This window comes from Apteryx mantelli, unplaced genomic scaffold, assembly GCF_036417845.1.
Source record: "Apteryx mantelli isolate bAptMan1 unplaced genomic scaffold, bAptMan1.hap1 HAP1_SCAFFOLD_372, whole genome shotgun sequence".
NCBI classification, from domain to species: Eukaryota; Metazoa; Chordata; class Aves; order Apterygiformes; family Apterygidae; genus Apteryx; species Apteryx mantelli.
The window spans coordinates 12,741-35,138 of NW_027118726.1; the positions used below are offsets into that span (position 1 = coordinate 12,741).

A 22,398-nucleotide genomic window follows, 5' to 3' on the forward strand; every position below is an offset into this window, starting at 1 on the left:
ACCGCCCCACCCCAGGGTCCCCATCACGCTCCAAACCCAGCACCCGGCTCAGAGCTTTATTCTGCGGCGGTGGCGGCAGCGGCGGTGGCGGCATCCCTGTCCCTGTCCCCATCTCCATCTCCGTCCTTGTCCTTGTCCCCATCTCCATCCCTGTCCCCATCTCCATCTCTGTCCTTGTCCTCGTCCCCATCTCCATTTCCATCCCTGTCCCTGTCCCCATCCTTGTCCCCATCCCCGTCTCCATCCCCATCCTTGTCCCCATCCCCATCCCTGTCTCCATTCCCATCCCTGTCTCCATTCCCATCCCCATCCCTGTCCCCGTCTCCATTCCTGTCTCCATCCTTGTCCCCATCCCTGCCTCCATCTCCATCCCTGTCCCCGTCTCCATCCCCGTCGCCGTCGCCGTCGCTCAGCACCTCCCAGCGCTCGGCGTCCAGCACCCGGTAGCGCCGGCGGCGGTAAGCGGCGGCGTCGCGCTCCCGGCTCCGCCGCGCCTCCTCGTAGATGCCGCGGAGGACGGGCGGCAGCGGGGCGAAGCCGCCCAGACGCGCCAGGGCGCCGCAGTAACCCCACTGCGCCGGGCCCAGGCGGTGGAAGCGGCGCCGGCGCCCGGCGCCCGCCCGGTGCCGCCGCAGCTCCTCGGCCGCCTCCCGCAGCATGCGCCCGGCCGGCGGCAGGACGCAGGCGCCCGCCAGCGCCGCCAGGAAGAAGAGCACCTGGCAGTGGAAGAAGGGGAAGGGGCAGACGTGGCTGCAGAGCCCCACGAAGGCCAGCGTGGGGTGGCGGGGCGGCAGCATGTGCCGGTACAGCGGCGCCACCAGCCCCTCGGCCGCCCGCAGCCCCACGGCGCCGCGCCGCAGGAAGGGGAAGGAGTAGCGGTAGCCGGTGCAGAGCAGCAGCGTCTCGGCCGCCGCCGCGGTGCCGTCGGCGAAGAGCACGGAGCCGGGACGCACGGCTCGCGCTTCCGGAGCCTGGGCCACGGCGGCCGGCAGCCCCGGCACCGGCGTCGAGCGGCGGCGGCGGCTCAGGGTGACGCTGCGGGCCACCGGCGCCAGCTCCAGCGCCAGGTCCACGCCGGAGGGGCCGGCGCCCAGCAGCACCACGGCGCGGCCGGCGAAGGGCTCGGGGCGGCGGTACTCGCGGCTGTGCAGCACCTGGCCTGCAGCGGGGCGGCGTCAGACGGACGGGGGGGACGGACAGGGGGACACCAAGGGGACATGGGGACAGGGGGACATGGGGACAGGGATGGGGGACACCGAGGGGATGGGGACAGGGGGACACCAAGGGGACATGGGGACAGGGGGACATGGGGACAGGGATGGGGGGGATACCGAGGGGACATGGGGACAGGGGACATGGGGATGAGGACAGGGAGACATGGGGACAGTGATGGGGGACACCGAGGGGATGGGGTTGGGGGGACATGGGGACACCGAGGGGACAGGGGGACACCATGGGGATCGGGTCGGGGGGACATGGGGACATGGGGATGGGGGGACACCAAGGGGATGGGGACAGGGGGACATGGGGTTGGGGGGACATGGGGACACCGAGGCGACAGGGATGGGGGGACACTGGGGGGTCAGGGTCAATGGGGACATGGGGACACCAAGGGGATGGGGACAGGGAGACATGGGGACACTGGGGGGATGGGGATGGGGATGAGAGGACACTAAGGGGATGGGGTTGGGGACAGGGGGACACCGAGGGGATGGGGTCAAGGCACATGGGGACATGGGGACAAGGGGACACCGAGCGGATGGGGTCGGGGTCAATGGGGACATGGGGATGGGGTCAGGGGACATGGGGACACTGAGGGGATGGGGTTAGGGTCAATGGGGACAGGGACAGGGGGACACCAAGAGGATGGGGTCAAGGGACATGGGGACGAGGGGACACCGAGGGGATGGGGTTGGGGTCAATGGGGACAAGGGGACACCGAGGGGATGGGGTCATTGGGGACACGGGGACGGGGACAGCACCATGGGGATGGGATCAGGGGAACACGGGGATGGGAATAGGGTCAGGGGGACGCAGCGGGGATGAGGTCAGGGTCAACGGGAACACGGGGACAGGGACATGGGGACAGCGGGGACATGGGGACAGCGGGGACCGGAGGCGCCGTCACCTGCGAACGTGTCCAGCCCGGGGATGTGGGGCACCATGGGGGTGGCGTAGTGGCTGCAAGAGAGCAGGGGAGCCGTGGGGGCCCCGTCCCCGTCCCCGTCCCCGTCCCCGTCCCCACGGCGGCGGCGGTGGCCCCTACCCGGTGCACACCATGACGGCGTCGAAGTGCTCGGTGCGGCGGCGGCCGCCGGCCCCCAGCTCGCGGGAGGTGACGCTCCAGCCGCCCCCCGGCCCCTCCGCCGGGCTCACGTCCTCCACGAGCTGCTGGAACTGGGGGGCAGCCGGGCACGTGGGGCAGGGACGGACCCGGGGACATGGGGGGTAGCCGGGGACGTGGGGCAGGGATGGACCCGGGGACGTGGGGGGCAGCTGGGGACGTGGGGCAGGGACGGACCCAGGGACATGGGGGGAGCCAGGGATGTGGGGTGGGGATGGGGACATGGGGGGCAGCCGGGGACGTGGGGCAGGGATGGACCCGGGGACATGGGGGGCAGCTGGGGACGTGGGGCAGGGACGGACCCAGGGACATGGGGGGCAGCTGGGGACGTGGGGTGGGGATGGGGACATGGGGGGCAGCTGGGGACGTGGGGCAGGGACGGACCCGGGGACATGGGGCAGGGACAGACCTGGGGACATGGGGTGGGGATGGGGACACGGGGGGCAGCTGGGGACGTGGGGCAGGGACAGGGATGTGGGGGGCTGCCAGGGCCATGGGGCGGGGACGGATCCAGGGATGTGGGGGGCAACCAGGGCCGTGGGGCAGGGACAAGCCCCAGGGACACAGGGACCAGCCAGGACCATGGGGCAGAGATGGACATGGGGATGCGGGGGGCAGCCGGGGCTGTGGGGGGCAGCCAGGGCTGTGGGGCAGGGACAGACGTGGGGACACAGGGGGCAGCTGGGGCCATGGGGCAGGGACGGGCCCAGAGACCAGGCAGGGCCGTGGGGCAGGGACGAGCCCCAGACCCTTCGGGGCTGGATGGGGACCGCGCCGTGGGGCAGGGGCCTGTGCCGTGGGGCAGGGATGAGCCCCAGGCCCTTGGGGGCTGGATGGGGACCACGCTGTGGGGCAGAGGGGCCGCACTGTGGGGCAGGGGGCCGTGCCATGGGGCAGGGCCGGCTCCAGGAGACACAGGGACCGGACAGGGGCCGCGCCGTGGGGCAGGGGGGCCGCGCCGTGGGGCAGGGCCGGCTCCAGGAGACACGGGGAGCGGACAGGGGCTGCGCCGTGGGGCAGGGCCGGCTCCAGGAGACACGGAGACCGGACAGGGGCCGTGCCGTGGGGCAGGGGGGCCGCGCCGTGGGGCAGGGCCGGCTCCAGGAGACACGGAGACCGGACAGGGGCCGCGCCGTGGGGCAGGGGGGCCGCGCCGTGGGGCAGGGCCGGCTCCAGGAGACACGGGGAGCGGACGGGGGCCGCGCCGTGGGGCAGGGGGGCCGCGCCGTGGGGCAGGGGGCCGGCTCCAGGAGACACGGAGACCGGACGGGGGCCGCGCCGTGGGGCGGGGGCCGCGCCGTGGGGCCGGGCCCGCCGTGGGGCGGCTCACCCGGATGTGCTGGAGGACGCCGGAGCGGGCGGCGTAGCGCTCCAGGTAGGCCAGCACCTCGCCGTGGGGCAGGAAGGAGGGCAGGTGCTCCTCGAAGGGGAAGTCGGGGAAGGCCATCACCTCCTTGGGCAGGTTGGTCCTGCCGGGGCAGCGGGGTGAGACGGGGCCCCGGCCCCACGGCGGGCTGAGGTGGGTCCTTGGGGGGCGTCCGGACCCACGGAAAGGGGAGGTGGGTCCTTGGGGTAGCTCCAGCCCCACAGCAAGGTGAGGTGGGTCCTTGGGGGGGGGGTCCAGACCCATAGAAAGCTGGGGTGGGTCCTTGGGGTGGTCTCAGACCCATAGAAAGCTGGGGTGGGTCCTTGGGGTGGTCTCAGGCCCATAGAAAGGTGAGGTGGGTCCTTGGGGTGGTCTCAGACCCATAGAAAGCTGGGGTGGGTCCTTGGGGTGGTCTCAGACCCATAGAAAGGTGAGGTGGGTCCTTGAGGGGGTCCCAGACCCATAGAAAGGTGAGGTGGGTCCTTGAGGGGGTCCCAGACCCATAGAAAGCTGGGGTGGGTCCTTGGGGTGGTCTCAGACCCATAGAAAGCTGGGGTGGGTCCTTGGGGTGGTCTCAGACCCATAGAAAGGTGAGGTGGGTCCTTGGGTGGCTCCAGACCCATAGAAAGGTGAGGTGGGTCCTTGGGGTGGCTCCAGACCCATGGTGAGAAGAGGTGGGGCCTTGTGGTAATCCCAGACCCATAGAAAGGTGAGCCCCATAGCGGGGCAAGAAGGGTCGCTGGGGCAACCCCAGCCCCATAGCGAGGTAAGACATGACCCCAGCCCCATAGTGGGGCAAGAAGGGTCCGTGGGGGCAACCCCAGCCCCATAGCGGGGTGAGAGGGGCCCCCAGGGCAGCCCCAGACCCACAGTGGGGTGAGAAGGGTCCGTGGAGCAGCCCCAGCCCCATTTTGGGGCGAGAAGGGTCCATGGGGCAGCCCCAGCTTTGCTGGGGGGCGACAATGGTCCGTGGGGCAGCCCCAGCCCCATTTTGGGGCGAGAAGGGTCCGTGGGGCAGCCCCAACCTCACCATGGGGCGACAATGGTCCGTGGGGCAGCCCCCAGCCCCATAGTGGGGGCAAGAAGGGTCCGTGGGGCAGCCCCAGCCTTGCTGGGGGGCAAGAAGGGTCCGTGGGGCAGCCCCAACCTCACCATGGGGTGACAAGGGTCCGTGGGGCAGCCCCAGCCCCATTTTGGGGCAAGAAGGGTCCCTGGGGCAGCCCCCAGCCCCACAGCGGGGCAAAAACACCCCCCCCCCCCCGCCCGGACTCACCGCAGGCCCCAGTAGACGGCGGCGCGGGGGGGGTCGCCGGGGGGGGTCGCCGGGGGGGGGCGCCGGGGGGGGGGCGGCGGCGGGGGCCCCTCGCGGTAGAGCCAGGTGCCCCCCCAGGCGGGCGCCGGCCTCGAAGACCACGGGGGGCGCGAAGGCCCCGGGCCGGGCGGCCAGGTGCCGGGCGGCGCAGAGCCCCGCCGCCCCGGCCCCCACCACGGCCACGCGCTGCCGCCGCCGCCCCCCCCGCTGCACCTCCCTCCGTCCCCCCGTCCATCCCGTGCGTCCGTCTATCCGTCCCCGCCGCGGACTTCGGCACCGGCGACGCTGGAAAAAAATAACCGCAACCGCACCGCCCCCCCCCCCCCCCACCACCGCCACCCCCCGCAGCGGCTTTTCCCTTGCGCCGCCGGGAACGAGTCCAAGGAGCAAGCGGTGGTGTTTTATTCCCGGCCGGAAGCGGTTCCCCGGCAAAAGGGGGGGGGGGATTTGGCACGGGGAAACCGGGAAGCGCCGCGAACGAGGGGATTCACCGAGCGGCGGAAGCGGAAGCGGGAAGCGGTGGGGTGGGGGGGTCAGCGGGACGGCGCCGCGCGGGCCAGCAGGCGCAGCGGGACGAGGAAGAGGTTGAGGGGGCAGATGCCGATCCCGCTCCAGCCGGGCCGGGGGGAGCCGGGGGGGTCTCCGGGGGGGCGGCCGGGGGGCCGCGAGGTCTCCGTAGGCGCTCCGGAGGTGGCCGCGGAGGGCGGCGCAGTCCAGGGAGGCCAGTTCGGCCGGGAGCGACGCCAGCAGGGCCAGCAGCACGGCTGACTCTGTTTTTGGGGGGGGGGGGCATGTAAGACCCCCTCGGTGTCCCCCCCCCCCCCTTTTTCCCAATCTCCATCCCCTTCCAATATCACCTTGTCCTTCTCCGACGTCACCCTGTCGCCCTCTGATGTCACCCCAGCAGCGAAACACCCCCCCCAGCTGCATCCCCGGTGCTTTCGGATTGGGGGAGCCCCAAACTGGTCCCAGTTTGCAGCTGGGACCCCCCCACTTGTGGGAATGTCGCCCCCCCCCCCCCAATCTCCATCTGGTTTTTAACCTCCTTCCGGCTCCGCCGCCCCGTTCGCACCCGGTGAAGCAGCCGGAATTGCCCCCCCCCGGGCCCCCCAACTGCCACCACCCCAGGGAAGGGGGGGGGACCCCAAATCGCCGCTGCTGCGCGTGGGGCCCCCCGACTCACCGCCGGGGGGGGGGCGCGGGGGGCCTCCCCGCCCCGCGCCAGCAGCGAGAGGTATTCGTAGACCTTCTCGAAGTCGACAGCGAAATCCCGGGACTCAGTGGCGGTGGCGGAGGCAGCGTCCCGGGGATCCGGCGGATCTGGCTCCGGCACGGGGGGCCGCGGCGGGCACCGAGCGCAGCAGGCTCAGCGGCTCCGCGGCCGCGATGGTGAGCACCTGCAAAGAGAGCGGAGAGCGGGAAGCAGCTGGAAGTCACAACGAGCGTCGGGATAAACCCGCCGGCGGTGGCCGTTGTCCCATCCCGCCAGGCTCGGGATGCCGCTGCTCCTGAGTGGAATAAAACCGCTTGTAGCCGGAGCCGGTTACCTGCGAGAACGCTGCCACTGTGGCCTCCTCCAGCTGCTCCGAGAGCTTCTCGGCGAGGTCCGTCCACACCTGGGGGGCAGAGAGCGGTGACGCCACGGCCGTGGGGGACGGGGGGACGGGAACACCCGGGGACACCCGGGGACGCGCGGGAGCACGGCGACGCACCTCGATGGGGGCCGGGATCTCGGCCCGCCGCCGGCGCTGCTCCTCCAGGCACTGGCGGTACTCGGTCCGCACGGCCTCGCGCGCCACCCGGCCCTTCAGGTGCGAGACGAAGGCGAGGATCTGCGGGAGCGAGAGGGGCTCGGAAGCGGCCAGGGGACGGGGGACGTGGCCCGGGGAATGGGGATGGGGGACACGGTTTAGGGACAGGGGACACGATCCGGGGAATGGGGACGGGGATGGGGGACACGGTTTGGGGATGGGGGATGCAATCTGGCGAATGGGGACAGGGATGGGGGACGCGGTTTAGGGATGGGGGACGCGATCTGGGGAACAGGGACACAGCTGGGGGACACGGGGACGTGGCCAGGGGACACAGTTTGGGGATGGGGACATGGCCAGGAGACACGGTTTGGGGATAGGGACACGATCCGGGGAATGGGGATAGGGATGGGGGACAGGTTTGGGTATAGGGACACGATCCATAGAACGGGGATGCAGCTGGGGGACACGGGGACGTGACCAGGGGACACGGTTTGGGGATGGGGACGTGGCCAGGGGACACGATTTGGGGACAGGGACAGATCCCGGCTCCGCGACTTCGTTTGCGGCCGACGGGACGCGCGGGGCGATCGCGGCCCCGTGGGCAGCCCCGAAGTGGGGTCCGGAGCGTGTGTGTGTGTGTGGGGGGGATCAGGCAAAGCCCCCGCCCCACGGCGCAGGGGGCAGGGGTGGGGGGGGGCTCCACATCCCAGAGTCCCTGTCCCCCCCCCCCCCCCCCGCCGGGGGACCCAGGTGTCCGGGAGCCCCCCGATTCCCCTCCCCAAATCCCTCTGTGGACCCAGGCGTCCGGGCTCCCCCCCCCTTCCCCCAACCCGGCATCCTCACGGGATTGAGGCATCCGGGTGCCCCCGTTCGCCCTCTCCCCGCAGCCCCCCACGGGGGCCCAGGCGTCCGGGTCCCTCCTCCCTTCCCCCACACTCCCCACGGGGGCCCAGGCGTCCGGGAGCCCCCGCTCCCCCCCCAACCTCGGCCTCGCTCCGCCGGGGCAGCCGCTCCCGCAGCCGCCGCGGCTCCAGCTCGGAGGCGCCGAGCGCGGCCTGAGCCCGCAGAGCTCCGAGCAGCGCCCGCTTCTCCCGCGCCGACCAAGCGGCTCGCGGAGGCTCCGGCGCCGCCGCCGCCGCCCCGGGACCCGTCACGTAGCGCGCCGGGGTCAAGCGGGTCCGCAGCGGCGGCTTCATGGCGGCTACCGGCACCGGGCTCCCTCCGCGGGCACCGGCACCGGCTGATGGCGTCACTCGCAGCGCGCCAGGCCCCGCGGGACGCTGGGAGTCGTAGTGCCACAGCGCCTCCGCCAATGGGCGCTGTTTGATTGCGTCACTCCCAGCGCGCCAGGCCCCAGCGGGACGCTGGGAGCTGTAGTGCCACAGCGCCTCCGCCAATGGGCGCTGCTTGATTGCGTCACTCGCAGCGCGCCCTGCTCGCCCGCAGCTCCCAGGGAGTGCTGGGAGTTGTAGTTCCAGCGCTGCCCCCTCCCTTCTTGGGGGTCCCGGGCGTCGGGGGGGCTTGGCCCATGGCGGGGGGGGGGGGACTCACTCCCCCCCCTCTCCACAGACACACACGGAGCCAGAGCGGGATGGGGGGGGGGATTTATTCCATGTCTCGCTGTGTTGGGGGCTGTGGGTATGGGGGGGCAAAGGGGCCGTTTTGGGGAGTCAGTCACGGGGTTGTTTTGGGGGGTTGGGGGGCCGTTTTGGTGGGTCACGGGGCCATTTCAGGGGTCCTGTCATCGTCCGGGGGGCAGTCGATGAAGTCTGCCAGCATGGTCGCTGTCTCGTCCAGCTCCTGGGGGGGCAGAGAGGGTCAGGGGGGCCCCAAACTGCCCCATTTTCCCCTCGAAGTTGCCCCAATTCTCACTCCACCCCCCCCCAGGCTGCCCCATCTTCCACCAATACCCCCAAACCGCCCCATTCTCACCCCAAAACCCCCCAGGCTGCCCCATCTTTGCCCCAAACCGCCCTGTTCTCACCCCAAAACCATCCAACCTGCCCCATTCCCCACCCCGCCATGGCCAAACTGCCCCATCTTTGCCCCAAACTGCCCCACTCTCCCCCCAAACTGCCCCATTTATCTCCAATACCCCCCCCCAAACTGCCCCATTCTCCCCCCAGTACCCCCAAACTGCCCCAGTCTCGCCCCAAAAGCCCCCCGGCCCCTCACCCTCCCCCTTGTCGGCGGGGGGCGGGGGCTCCTCTATCCAGCCTGGTGGGGGCACTTGGGGGGGGGGCTGCCGGCCCCCCCCAGGATTTCGGGGTGCGGAGGGGGATGAGACGCATCCAGGGCAGGGGGGGTCACCTCGGGGGGCTCCAGGAGGGGCGGGGGGGGCTCGGGGACCTCCGGGGGGGGCTCCCCCTCCTCCTCCTCTCCCCCTTCCCGGGGGACCTTCATCCCCACGTCCTCCTCGTCCTCGTCCTCGTCGTCCTCGTCCCTCCTCGGGCGGGGGGGGGCGGGTGGCCTTCGTCCACCTCCATGACGAGGGCGCCCGTGTCCTCGGGGGGCGGCGGGGGCTCTTCGGGGAGCGCCAGGGGCTGCCCGCCCTTGCCGCCGCCTTCCTCCTCCTCTTCCTCCTCCTCCTCGGAGAGGCCCTCGTCCTCCTCGTACTCCTCCTCATCCTCGTCGTACTCCTCCTCGCCCAGCTCTTCCTCCTCGTCGAACTCCTCCTCCTCCTCCTCTTCTCCTCCTCCTCGAAGAAACTCTTCCTCCCCGAACTCCTCTTCCTCCTCTTCTTCCTCCTCCTCTTCCTCCTCCTCCTCCTCTTCCTCGCTGCTGTTGATGTTGATCACGGCCGGGTCGGGCTCGCCGGGGATCCCCGGCAGCTCCGGGGGGGCGACGGGGGGGGCGAACGGGGGGCGGCGGTGGGGGGGGCGGCGGCGGCAGCGCCAGGGAGGGGGCCCCGGCTCCTCGGCGGGTTCGGGGGGCGCCAGCAGCGGCGGGGAGACGGCGGGGGGGGGGCTGCGGCGGGCAGGGGCGGCAGGGGGGGGCAGCGGGGGGCGGCGGCAGCGTGGGGGCGGCGGCAGCAGCAGGGGGACCCCCCCCGGTTTGGGTCCCGGGGCGGGCGGGGGCGAAGCGGGGGGCCCCCCCCGCTTGGGGACGATGACCACGCTGTCGTCCGAGTCGCTCTCCAGCGAGATCTCCACGTCCGACGGCTCCTCCTTGTCGTAGTGCACGAAAACGGGGCGCCGCGGACGCCCCCCCCCCGCCCGGCGGGGCCCCCCCGGCCTCTTCCTCCTCCTCCTCCTCCTCCTCCTCCTCCTCGGCCCCCCGCCGCGGCGGGGGGCTGCCCCAGGGGGGGCAGCGGCGGCCCGTCCCCGGGGGGCTCCTCCGCCAGCGGCGGCAGCCGGGGGGGGCCCCAGCGGGTTGGCGGAGGCGGCGGAGGCGGCGGAGGTGGGGGGGGGCCCCCCCGGGGGGCTCCCGGGAAAGCCGGGGGGGGGCGGGCGGCTGGCGGAAAGGGGGGGCGGGAGGTTCCGGGGGGGGCCCCCGGGGCCGCCGTGGGGTGCAGGGGGGGGCACCCAGGGCCGGGCCAGGGCGTTCGCCACCACCAGGGCTTCGGTGCAGATGGAGGAGACCTGCGGGGGGGGGGGGCGGAGGGTGGGGGGTTATTGGGGGTGTCACGGTGGGGGGGGGGGAACCCCCAACTCCATGCGAGATTGGGGGGGGACCCCTGGTCCTATATCCTGGCTGTGGGGGGGGGGTCCCAGGGGGATTAGGGGTCCTGGGGGGACCAGCTGTGAGAAAGGGCCGTCCCCAGTGGCGATTTTGGGGGGGTCCCAGCTGTGGGATGGGGGGGGGTCCTGGGGGACTTGGGGGGTCCTAGAGGATGGGGGGGGCCCCCAAAGGTCCCAGCTGTGGGATAGGGGGGTCCCTGGGGGTCACTTGGGGGGTCCCAGCTGTGGGGTGGAGGACTCAGGGGATTTTGGGGGTCCCTGGGGGTCCTGGTTGTGGATGGGGGGTCGGAGCCCCTGAGGGTCCCAGCTGCGGGATGGGGGGGGTCCCAAAGGGGTCCTGAGTGTAGGATGGGGGGTCGGGAGCCCCCGAGGGTCCCGGCTGTGGGATGGGGGGGGGTCCCTGGGGGGTCCCAGCTGGGGGGTCAGAGGGCTGAAGGGATTTTGGGGGTCCCTGGGGGGTCCCAGCTGCAGGATGGGGGGGGGGGGGTCGGGAGCCCCCGAGGGTCCCGGCTGTGGGACGGGGGGGGTCCCAAAGGGGTCCTGGGTGAAGGATGGGGGGGTCGGGAGCCCCTGAGGGTCCCAGCTGCAGGACGGGGGGGTCCCTGGGGGGGTCCCAGCTGGGGGTCAGAGGGCTCAGGGGATTTTGGGGGTCCCAAGGGGGTCCTGGGTGTGGGACGGGGGGGTCGGGAGCCCCTGAAGCTCCTGGCTGTGGGATGGGGGGGTCCCTGGGGGGGTCCCAGCTGGGGGGTCAGAGGGCTCAGGGGATTTGGGGGGGTCCTGGGGGTCCCAGCTGTGGGACGGGGGGGGTCCCAAGGGGGTCCTGGGTGTGGGATGGGGGGGTCGGGAGCCCCTGAGGGTCCCGGCTGTGGGATGGGGGGGTCCCAAAGGGGTCCTGGGTGTGGGATGGGGGGGGTCGGGAGCCCCTGAAGGTCCTGGCTGCAGGACGGGGGGGTCCCAAAGGGGTCTTGGGTGTGGGATGGGGGGGTCAGGAGCCCCTGAGGGTCCCGGCTGCGGGACGGGGGGTCCCTAGGGAAGACGGGGGCCCGTGTGTGTGTGTCCCCCCCCCCCCCCCCAAAAAAACCCCCGCCCCGCTCACCTGGAGGGCCGGGTCGCGCTGGCCCTGGCCGAAAGCCCGCAGGGCGCAGTGCAGGGGGGGGGCCCCGGCGGGGGCGGGGGCCAGCACCAGGGCCAGCAGGAGCTGGTAGAGGGCGGCGCGGCAGGGGGGGCTGGCGTAGGGGGTGCCGGGGGGGGCCGGCGGCGCCGGGGGGGGCCCTCGGCCTGCGGCAGCCGCAGCAGCAGCGGCACCACCAGCTCCTGCAGCCGCTGCCATTTGGGGGGGGGGGGGGGGGAGGCGTTAAGGGGGGGCAGCGATGGGGCACGGCCCCCCCCCCACAGCCCGGCCTCAGGGGGACACCCATTACCTGCCCCCCAGGCCCCCCATTTCTGCCCCAGATTCCCATTACCTGCTCCCACTACCTGCCCCAGACCCACAGACCCCCGTTACCTGCCCCAGACACCCGTTACCTGCCCCCCAGGCCCTTCATACCTTCCCCAATCCCCCAATACCTGCCCCAGCCCCACGGGGACCCCCGTTACCTGCCCCCAAGCCCCCCACACCTGCCCCAGCCCCACAGACTCCATTACCTGCCCCCCCCCAACCCCAATACTTCTCCTTCTTCTATAAAGGCTCCGTTTTCTGCCCCAGACTCGCAGAGACCCCCATTACCTGCCCCCCAGCGACCCCCCCTTCTCCCCCAGCGCCTGCCCCCCCCCGTCCCTGATCTGCCCCACGGAGCCCCCCCACCCCGCTGCCCTCTTACCCGGTGCGTCTCCTCCTTGATCAGCGGCCCCCCGGTCAGGATGGCTCGGCGCAGCGCTGGGGGGGGGGACGGGGTCAGCAACGGGGCCGTCGGGGGGCCCCTGTACCCCCACAACAGCAACGGGAGTCACGGGTGGGGGGCAACGACGGGTAGAGGCCCCTAGGAGGGGTATAGCCCCCCCCCCAAACCCCAGATCAGCCCCCAGAGACGGGGTTTAATTCCACCAGAATCCCCAGATCCACCTCAGAAATGGGGTTTAGCCCCCCCAGAACCCCCAAATCAGCCCCAGCGATGGGGTTTAGCCCCCCCCAGAACCCCCAAATCAGCCCCAGCGATGGGGTTTAGCCCCCCCAGAACCCCCAGATCAGCCCCAGGGATGAGGTTTAGCCCCCCCCAGAACGCCCAGATCAGCCCCAGGGAGGGGTTTAGCCCCCGCCAGGACCCCCAGATCAGCCCCAGGGAGGGGGTTTAGACCCTGCAACCCCCAGATCAGCCCCCAGAGATGGGGTTTAGCCCCCCCAGGACCCCCAGATGTCGGGTTTAGCACCTCGTGACCCCCAGAACAGGTCCAGGGATGGGGTTTAGCCCCTGCAACCCCTAAATCACCCCCAGAGATGGGGTTTAGCTCCCCCGGGACCCCCAGATCAGCCTCAGAAATGGGGTTTATCCCCCCCAGGACCCCCAGATCAGCCCCAGAAGTGGGGTTTAGCTCCCCTGGGACGCCCAGATCAGCCCCAGAATGGGGTTCCCCCCCCGGGACCCCCAGATCAGCCCCAGAAGTGGGGTTCCCCCCCCCCGGGACCCCCCCACCTCAACGTCGCTGTTGGCGGCAGGCTCCAGCTTGCGGTGCAGGACTGGGGCGTCCGCCCCGTCGCCCAGTTTGGGTCTTTTCGGGGCGCTGGGCTTCGGGTCCTGTTTCAACTGGCGGAAAGAAGGAAAGAGAGGAATAAAAGGGGGTGCTGGGGGGGGGACGGACGGACCAGGGGGGCAGGAAGGGGGCCAGGGTGTCCCTGGCGGGGTCTCACCTTGACGCCCTCGGCGGGGGGGTGATGTCGCTGAGCAGATGGGCCAGGAGCACCTCGTTGGGGTGGCCGGGACCCTGCAGGACCCCCGAGGAGGCGCCCGCCACCTCCACCCACAGCTCCAGCACCTCGTAGAGACGGTGTGCGCACCGCGCTGGGGGGGGGACAAGGTGTCAGGGGTGTCCTCGGGCCCCCCCCGGCTGCCCTGGGATGGGCACGGGGGCCACAAACCTCCCGGTGTCCCCACAGCTGCCCTGGGACGGGCACAGGGACCCCCAAAACCTCCCATTGTCCCCGCAGCTGCCCTGGGACAAACACGGGGTCCACAAAACCTCCCAGTGTCCCCGCAGCTGCCCTGGGACAAACACGGGGTCCACAAAACCTCCCAGTGTCCCCGCAGCTGCCCTGGGACAAACACGGGGTCCACAAAACCTCCCAGTGTCCCCGCAGCTGCCCTGGACAAACACGGGGTCCACAAAACCTCCCGGTGTCCCCAAACCACCGCGCGTCCCCCCAGTCAACCTGGGACCGATGGGACAGATAGGGGGACCCCCTGCACCCCGAAAGCCCCGTCGCCCCCCCCCCCCCCGCGGGCCCTACCTGAAGGGTTTCTCCTGCCCCGGCAGCGCGGCCTCGCGGGCGCCGCTCCAGGCGCTCAGCACTTGCGGAAGAGGCGGCCCAGGACGCTGCCCCAGCGCACCAGGCGCGCCCCACACCTGGGGGGCCGCCGGGCCGTCAGGGCGCCCGTGGCCCCCCCGGGGCTCCAGCACCCCGCAAGAGCCCCGCTGCCTCCCAGCACCCCAAAAAACGCCCCCAGCACCCCGCAAGAGCCCCCGCTGCCCTCCCAGCGCCCCGCAAACGCCCCAGCACCCCACAAACGCCCCCACTTCCCTCCCAGCACCCCACAAACACCCCCAGCACCCCGCAAGAGCCCCCGCTGCCCTCCCAGCGCCCCGCAAACGCCCCCAGCACCCCGCAAGAGCCCCCGCTGCCCTCCCAGCGCCCCAAAACGCCCCCAGCACCCGCAAGAGCCCCTGCTGCCCTCCCAGCGCCCCAAAACACCCCCAGCACCCCGCAAGAGCCCCCGCTGCCCTCCCAGCACCCCGCAAACGCCCCCAGCACCCCGCAAGAGCCCCCGCTGCCCTCCCAGCACCCTGCAAACGCCCCCAGCACCCGCAAGAGCCCCCGCTGCCCTCCCAGCACCCCAAAAACGCCCCCAGCACCCCGCAAGAGCCCCCGCTGCCCTCCAGCACCCCAAAAACGCCCCCAGCACCCCGCAAGAGCCCCCGCTGCCCTCCCAGCACCCCAAAAACGCCCCCAGCACCCCGCAAGAGCCCCCGCTGCCCTCCCAGCGCCCCGCAAACACCCCCAGCACCCCGCAAGAGCCCCCGCTGCCCTCCCAGCGCCCAAAACGCCCCCAGCACCCCGCAAGAGCCCCCGCTGCCCTCCCAGCGCCCCAAAACGCCCCCAGCACCCCGCAAGAGCCCCTGCTGCCCTCCCAGCGCCCCAAAACACCCCCAGCACCCCGCAAGAGCCCCCGCTGCCCTCCCAGCACCCCGCAAACGCCCCAGCACCCCGCAAGAGCCCCCGCTGCCCTCCCAGCACCCTGCAAACGCCCCCAGCACCCCGCAAGAGCCCCCGCTGCCCTCCCAGCACCCCAAAAACGCCCCAGCACCCCGCAAGAGCCCCCGCTGCCCTCCCAGCACCCCAAAAACGCCCCCAGCACCCCGCAAGAGCCCCCGCTGCCCTCCCAGCACCCAAAAACGCCCCAGCACCCCGCAAGAGCCCCCGCTGCCCTCCCAGCGCCCCGCAAACACCCCAGCACCCCGCAAGAGCCCCCGCTGCCCTCCCAGCGCCCCAAAACGCCCCCAGCACCCCGCAAGAGCCCCCGCTGCCCTCCCAGCGCCCCACAAACGCCCCCAGCACCCCGCAAGAGCCCCCGCTGCCCTCCCAGCGCCCCAAAACGCCCCAGCACCCTGCAAGAGCCCCCGCTGCCCTCCCAGCGCCCCGCAAACGCCCCCAGCACCCCGCAAGAGCCCCCGCTGCCCTCCCAGCACCCCACAAACGCCCCCAGCACCCCGCAAGAGCCCCCGCTGCCCTCCCAGCGCCCCAAAACACCCCCAGCACCCCGCAAGAGCCCCGCTGCCCTCCCAGCACCCCGCAAACGCCCCCAGCACCCCGCAGAGCCCCCGCTGCCCTCCCAGCACCCCAAAAACGCCCCCAGCACCCTGCAAGAGCCCCCGCTGCCCTCCCAGCGCCCCGCAAACGCCCCCAGCACCCCGCAAGAGCCCCCGCTGCTCTCCCAGCACCCAAAACGCCCCCAGCACCCTGCAAGAGCCCCCGCTGCCCTCCCAGCACCCCAAAACGCCCCAGCACCCCGCAAGAGCCCCCGCTGCCCTCCAGCGCCCCGCAAACGCCCCCAGCACCCTGCAAGAGCCCCCGCTGCCCTCCCAGCACCTCAAAAACGCCCCCAGCACCCCGCAAGAGCCCCCGCTGCCCTCCCAGCGCCCCAAAAAACGCCCCAGCACCCCGCAAGAGCCCCCGCTGCCTCCCAGCGCCCCGCAAACGCCCCCAGCACCCCGCAAGAGCCCCCGCTGCCCTCCCAGCACCCCAAAACGCCCCCAGCACCCGCAAGAGCCCCCGCTGCCCTCCCAGCGCCCCAAAAACGCCCCCAGCACCCCGCAAGAGCCCCCGCTGCCCTCCCAGCGCCCCGCAAACGCCCCCAGCACCCCGCAAGAGCCCCGCTGCCCTCCCAGCGCCCCGCAAACGCCCCCAGCACCCCGCAAGAGCCCCCGCTGCCCTCCCAGCACCCCAAAAACGCCCCCAGCACCCCGCAAGAGCCCCCGCTGCCCTCCCAGCGCCCCGCAAACGCCCCCAGCACCCCGCAAGAGCCCCCGCTGCCCTCCAGCACCCAAAAACGCCCCCAGCACCCCGCAAGAGCCCCCGCTGCCCTCCCAGCGCCCCGCAAACGCCCCCAGCACCCCGCAAGAGCCCCCGCTGCCCTCCCAGCGCCCCAAAACACCCCCAGCACCCCGCAAGAGCCCCCGCTGCCCTCCCAGCGCCCCGCAAACGCCCCCAGCGCCCCACAAAAGCCCCCAGTTCCCTCCCAGCACCCCAAAAACGCCCAGCACCCCGCAAGAGCCCCCGCTGCCCTCCCAGCACAGCCCCAGTTCCCCCTTGCGCAGCTCAACTCCCTCCCACTGTGCCCATTTTCCCCCCAGAGCCCCCATTTTCCTCCCAGTACACCCCAGTTCCCCCCCTAGCATAGCCCCACTATTTCCATAACCTAAGAGCCCCCAGTTTTCTCCCAGTACGTCCCATTCCCTCCCCGTATGCTCCAGTTGCCCCTCGCACGCCCCCAGTTGCCTCCCAGCGTCCCCAGTTGCCTCCCAGCGCAGCCCTGGTGTCCCCAGCTCCCCCCAAGAGCCCCCAGTCCCTTCCAGCGCAGCACCAGCGTCTCAGCGACCCCAGGAGCCTCCCAGTAACACCCCCAGCGTCCCCAGTTCCCTCCCAGTACTCACGCCAGGATGAGGGCCGACAGCACGTCCAGCATGTCCAGGTGGACGGAGGGCAGCAGCAGCATCTTCAGGGGACCGTCCCCAAACCAGTTCTGGGGGAGACGGGGCCGGGTTGAGATGGGGTCTCCCCCCCCACCCCCCCGTGCCCCACACGCAGCGCGAAAGCCCCCACCCGGGGTGTGGGGGGGGGTGGGTTTGGGGACCGTCCCCCCACCGCCGCCGCTCACGATGTTTTTGCTGGTGACGTTCAGCGCCCGGCAGACGAGGTCCAAGATGTCCTGGACGGGGACGGTGACGGGGGCCACGAAGTCCTTGCTGCAAGGGAGTTTTTTTTTTTTGGGGGGGGGTGTGAGGGTCCAGGGGACGCGGTTAGGGGTCTGGGGGGGTGTCCGGAGGGGGGGTCCGTACCTGAGCAGGAGCTGGAGCACCCGGGCCAGCCCCGAGAAGCGGTTGTGCACGGTGAGGACGAAGCCGGTGTCTCCGTCCTGGGGGGTCGGGAGCAGCATTTCCACCCCCGGCCCCTCGTAGGGCAGGGGGTCTGCGGGGGGGGGGGGGGGGGGGGGGAGAAGGGGGGGCAGAGTCAGCGCCCGGGTTGAGTCCATCCAGGCCCCCCCTGGAGCCCCCCCTGCCCCCCAAAACGGCCCTCGGGGTCCAACCGCCCCCGTGCCTCCCCCCCCCCAGCACCCCTCAGGGCCTCTCCAGCCCCAGCACCCCCCAGGTCCCATCCCGAAACACCCCTTAAGGTCCCCCCCAACCCCCCCCGCGGCAGTCTTCCCCCCCCCGTGCCCCCCAAATCTCTCCTTTGGGGTACATCCACCCCAGAGCCCCCCCAAAAGCACCTCTCAGGGTCCATCTATCCCCCCTACCCCCCCTGAGCCCCCCAAGCCACCCCACGGTGGTCCAGCCACCCCCCTGTGCCCCCAAAAACACCCCTCGGGGTCCAGCCCTCCCAAGTCCCCCCACAGTGGCCCAAATACCCCCCAGTGCCCCCAAACCACCCCATGGCAGCCCAACCACCCCCCAGCACCCCCCAAACCACCCCAAGGTGGTCCAGCACCCCCCCAGTGCCCCCTCACGGCAGCCCAACCACCCCCCAGCACCCCCCCAAACCACCCCAAGGTGGTCCAGCACCCCCCCAGTGCCCCCCACGGCAGCCCAACCACCCCCCAGCGCCCCCCAAACCACCCCATGGTGGTCCAGCACCCCCCAGCGCCCCCCAAACAACCCCACAGCAGCCCAACCACCCCCCAGCACCCCAGAAACCACCCCAAGGTGGTCCAGCACCCCCCCAGTGCCCCCCCCGGCAGCCCAACCGCCCCCCTCCAGACCACCCCCGGGGGCCCGTGCGCCCCGGCGCGCCCCCCCGAACCGCCCCCCCCCCCCGGCGCACCGGTCTCGCTGCCCTCGAAGAGGGCGCCCAGCAGCCCGTGCAGCGTGGCCAGCAGCCCCTGCACCTCCTGGTTCCAGCACTCCGTGTGCCGCAGCCCCTGCGAGAAGCCCCGGCCCAGCGAGGGCAGCAGCGCGTAGCACTCGCACGCCAGCTGCCCCGGCGGCGGCGGGGGGGACGGGGGAACGGCGTCAGTGCCCCCCCCGGGGCTGCCCCGGCACCCCAGAACCCCCCTGGGGCTGCCCCAGGACCCCCAGGACCCCCCCAGGGCTGCCCCAGCCCCCTCGGTACTGCCCTAGGACCCCCAGAACCCCCCCGGGGCTGCCCCGGCCCCCCTAGGACCCCCCCCAGGGCTGCCCTGGCCCCCTCAGGGCTGCCCCAGCCCCCCAGAACCCCCCCAGGGCTGCCCCAGCCCCTCGGTACTGCCTAGGACCCCCAGAACCCCCCCGGGGCTGCCCCGGCCCCCCCAGAACCCCCCCAGGGCTGCCCCAGCCCCCCAGGACCCCCCCCCCGGGGCTGCTCCAGCCCCCCTAGAACCCTCCCGGGGGCTGCCCTGGCCCCCCAGAACCCCTCCCCCAGGGCTGCCCTGGCCCCCTCAGGGCTGCCCCAGCCCCCCAAAACCCCCCCGGGGCTGCCCCGGCCCCCTCAGTACTGCCCTAGGACCCCCAGAACCCCCCCGGGGCTGCCCCAGCCCCCCTAGGACCCCCCCCAGGGCTGCCCCGGCCCCCTCAGTACTGCCCTAGGACCCCCAGAACCCCCCCGGGGCTGCCCCGGCCCCCCCAGGGTTGCCCCAGCCCCCTCAGTACTGCCCTAGGACCCCCAGAACCCCCCCGGGGCTGCCCCGGCCCCCCTAGGACCCCCCCCCAGGGCTGCCCTGGCCCCCTCAGGGCTGCCCCAGCCCCCCAGAACCCCCCCAGGGCTGCCCCAGCCCCCCAGGACCCCCCCTGGGGCTGCTCCAGCCCCCCTAGAACCCTCCCGGGGCTGCCCAGGCCCTCCAGGGCTGCCCCAGCCCCCCAGAACCCCCCCAGGGCTGCCCAGGCCCCCCAGGACCCCCCCCAGGGCTGCCCTGGCCCCCTCAGGGCTGCCCCAGGACCCCCAGAACCATCCCTGGGGCTGCCCCAGCCCCCCCAGGGTTGCCCCAGCCCCCCAGGACCCCCCCCGGGGCTGCTCCAGCCCCCCTAGAACCCTCCCGGGGCTGCCCAGGCCCCCCTAGGACCCCCCCAGGGCTGCCCTGGCCCCCTCAGGGCTGCCCCAGGCCCCCCCAGAACCCCCCCCAGGGCTGCTCTGCACCCTGGAGCAGCCTCATCTGCAACAACAGAGCTTTACTCAGCAAAATATTCCCCCCCCCTTCAAAAAAAAAAAAGACATTTTGGGGTTCCCCCCCCCCCCCGGCTCCCCCCTCTACCTGCTGCAGCTGGGGCGACTCGGAGTCGATGCGGGAGACGAAGTAGGCGGCTAATTTACCCTGGGGGAGAAGCACGGGATGAGCGAGGTGTGTGTGGGGGGACGCAGGACACAACCCCTCCCCCAAAACCGCCTCCCGGGGCGGGAGAGGGAGGCACAGACACCCCCAAACTCCCCGCCGGGGGGAGCGGAGCACGGAGACCCCCCCCCCCCCAGGGACGCTTACCCGCATGGAGCCGCAGGCGCGGGGGTAGAAGGTCATGCAGGACTTGACGCCCTCCAGCGTGGACAGCTCGCACTGGGGACGGGCAGGGTGAGGGCGGCAAGGCCCCACGGGCCCCCCCGAACCTTCTGTGTCCCCCCCCAAAACCCCCGTGTGCCCCCCCAGGCTCCTCTGTGCCCCCCTTAGCTCCCCACGTGGTCCCTAAAGCTATGTGACTCCCTCAGTACCCCATGCAAATCCTTCTGGGTCCTCCTAGATGCCCTCAGTTTCCCTTGTACCCCCCCAAAACTGGCTGTCCCCCCCCCAGTACCCCCATGTGACCCCCCCGAGGCCCCTCTGTGCCCCCCTTAACTCCCCATGTGGCCCCCAAACCCGTGTGACCCTCTCAGTCCCCCCAAAAATCCTTCTGGGTTCCCCTAGACCCCCTCAGCTTCCCTTGTGGCCCCCCCAAAACCTTCTGTCCCCCCCCAGCACCCCCATGTGACCCCCCCAGACCCCTCTGTGCCCCTCTCAGCTCCCCATGTGCCCCCCAAACCCTGCTGGCTCCCCCTAGACCCTCTCAGCTTCCCTTGTGGCCCCCCAAAACCTTCTGTCCCCCCCCCAGCACCCCCATGTGGCCCCCCCAGACCCCTCTGTGCCCCCCTCAGCTCCCCATGTGCCCCCCAAACCCTGCTGGCTCCCCCTAGACCCCCTCAGCTTCCCTTGCGCCCCCCCCCCCCAAAACCCTCCGTGTGCCCGGCAGATCCCGGTGTGCCGCCACTCGGCCCCACCGTGGGTGCCCCGAGCCCCACCCCCCCCCCCCCACAGGCGCTCCCCAGCCCCTCCACGTCCCCCTGACCCCCGCGTGTCCCCCCGGCCCCCCCGTCACCTCGGTTTGAGGGCCAGCAGGGAGGTGAGCAGCCCGGGGATGTGGTTGGTGCCGATGTCGCGCGCCAGCTCGGGCAGCTGGGAGGAGAAGAGCAGCAGGTCGTGGAGCACCGCCACCCCCAGCGCCATGGTGGGGGCCGGATCCTGCGACTGGATGGGGGGGGAGAGGCATCAGCACTGTCCCCCGCCACCCCGCGGTCCCCCAGGCCACCCGTCACCCCCCCCCCGCAAACCGCCCCGTTCCCCCGTTTTGCCCCCCAGATCTCTCCCCGTGTTCCCCGTCCCACGTTGTCCCTGCACCCCGGCTCCCGCTTCTCCGGTGCTGCTCTGTCCCCAGGTCCTCGGTGTCCCTGTCACCAGCCTCCCAGTGTCCCCCCCAGTCGCCACCGTCCCCATCCCGGCCCCTTCGGATGCTTCCGGCCCTGTCCCGGCACCCCTGGTCCCAGCCCCATCCCAGTGCCTGTAGCCCCATCCCGGCCCCTGTCCAAGCCCCCCAGCCCCATCCCGGCCCCATCTCAGGCCCATCCAAGCACCTCGGCCTAATCCCATCCCCATCCCGGCTTCTGTCCGTGCCCCCCAGCCCCATCCGAGCACCCCCATCCCCATCCTAGCCCCTGTCCGAGCCCCCCAGCCCCATCCCAGCCCCTATCCCAGCCCCCATTCCCTATCCCAACCCCTGTCTGAGCCCCCCAGCCACATCCCGGCCCCTATCCCAGCCCCCATTCCCTATCCCAGCCCCTGTCCCACCCCCCTAATGCCATCCTAGCCCCTATCCCAGCCCCCATTCCCTATCCCAATCCCTGTCTGAGCCCCCCAACCCCTGTCCCAGCCCCCTAATGCCATCCCAGCCCCTGTCTGAGCCCCCAATCCCTATCCCAATCCCCGTCCGAGCGCCCGCGGCCCCGTGCCGGCCCCGGCACACCTGGAGGAGGTGCTGGAGGCTCCGCAGCCAGCCCAGGCAGTGCTGCTGGAAGGGCTCCATGGGGCTCTCGCTCACCAGCAGCGACAGCAGGCACAGCCCCTCGAACCTGCGCCATGCACCCATTGGCTGCCGGCCGCCGGGCCCGCCCCCCCCACCCCGCCCCGGCCAATGGCGAGGGGGCCCACCCCACCCCGGGCCCGCCCTCCCTTTTTGGGGGTGTGTATTGGGAACACTGGCTGCTGATTGGCTGTTCCTCCACCTAATCCCACCCACCCATGCTGAAGAAACCAATGGGAAGCTGCACAACATGGGTGTGGTACAGAGAGAGGAATCTCTCTCTGACTGGCTGCGCTGCTGCTTAGTCCTGCCCACACCTTACAACAAAACCAATGAAAAGCCATATAGCATGGGTGTGGCACAGACAGAACCCCCATTGGCTGCCTGTTCACCTAGTCCCGCCTCCCCATGGCAGAGCAGCCAATGGGAAGCAGTACAGCAAGGGTGTGGCATGTGCAGTGAACACCCACTTCTGATTGGTTGCTCACCCAGCTAGCCCCGCCTCCCCCAAAGAGTAGTCCTGATTGGCTGTTTATGCCCATTGCACAGAAACAAATAGCCAATAACAAAACCATGAGACTAAACCATATTCTCATTGGTTGCAGTACCAGATCCAACTCCAAACGCTCACCTCTCATTGGCTGAGCACCTCCCACCCACCCCACACCCCCCAGGGCAGAGCAGCCAATGAGGAAGAGGCATGCAGGCAAAGGTCGCATGCA

General features: G+C 71.9%; 3 protein-coding genes across 3 annotated transcripts; all 3 read right to left on the reverse strand.

Moving 5' to 3' along the window:
- Positions 1–56: 56 nt before the first annotated feature.
- LOC136996406 (uncharacterized) lies at positions 57–5,023 on the reverse strand. The gene is made up of 5 exons (XM_067317324.1): positions 4,984–5,023; positions 3,675–3,813; positions 2,267–2,397; positions 2,129–2,181; positions 57–1,159 (listed from the first exon to the last, which is right to left on the reverse strand). The coding sequence occupies exons 2-5, from the start codon at positions 3,789–3,791 to the stop codon at positions 57–59; spliced, it is 1,404 nt and encodes a 467-aa protein (XP_067173425.1). The 5' UTR covers positions 3,792–3,813; positions 4,984–5,023.
- A 384-nt stretch (positions 5,024–5,407) lies between these two features.
- Positions 5,408–8,012, reverse strand: LOC106485324 (snRNA-activating protein complex subunit 2-like). The gene is given in 6 exon segments (XM_067317325.1): positions 5,408–5,792; positions 6,206–6,353; positions 6,355–6,419; positions 6,570–6,638; positions 6,735–6,854; positions 7,760–8,012. Coding segments are annotated over 6 exon segments (852 nt in total). The 5' UTR covers positions 7,973–8,012; the 3' UTR covers positions 5,408–5,555.
- A 371-nt stretch (positions 8,013–8,383) lies between these two features.
- Positions 8,384–21,720, reverse strand: LOC136996410 (proline-, glutamic acid- and leucine-rich protein 1-like). Its single transcript, XM_067317332.1, is given in 18 exon segments — positions 8,384–8,576; positions 8,761–8,776; positions 9,186–10,357; positions 11,553–11,708; positions 11,711–11,779; positions 12,277–12,382; positions 13,302–13,438; positions 13,440–13,452; positions 13,899–13,971; positions 13,974–14,014; positions 16,820–16,908; positions 17,044–17,131; positions 17,225–17,354; positions 18,207–18,357; positions 19,609–19,668; positions 19,834–19,915; positions 20,708–20,847; positions 21,620–21,720. Coding segments are annotated over 18 exon segments (2,667 nt in total). The 5' UTR covers positions 21,680–21,720; the 3' UTR covers positions 8,384–8,492.
- Positions 21,721–22,398: the final 678 nt, after the last annotated feature.

What these genes read in the sequence shown, in the direction of transcription:
- LOC136996406 (XM_067317324.1), bottom strand. Translation starts at nt 3,791, where the DNA reads ATGGCCTTCCCCGACTTCCCCTTCGAGGAGCACCTGCCCTCCTTCCTG. An exon ending in GCCGTCATGGTGTGCACCGG is followed by an intron (nt 2,182 to 2,266) that starts GTAGGGGCCACC and finishes GCTCTCTTGCAG; the next exon opens with CCACTACGCCACCCCCATGG. An exon ending in CGGGCTGGACACGTTCGCAG is followed by an intron (nt 1,160 to 2,128) that starts GTGACGGCGCCT and finishes GCCCCGCTGCAG; the next exon opens with GCCAGGTGCTGCACAGCCGC.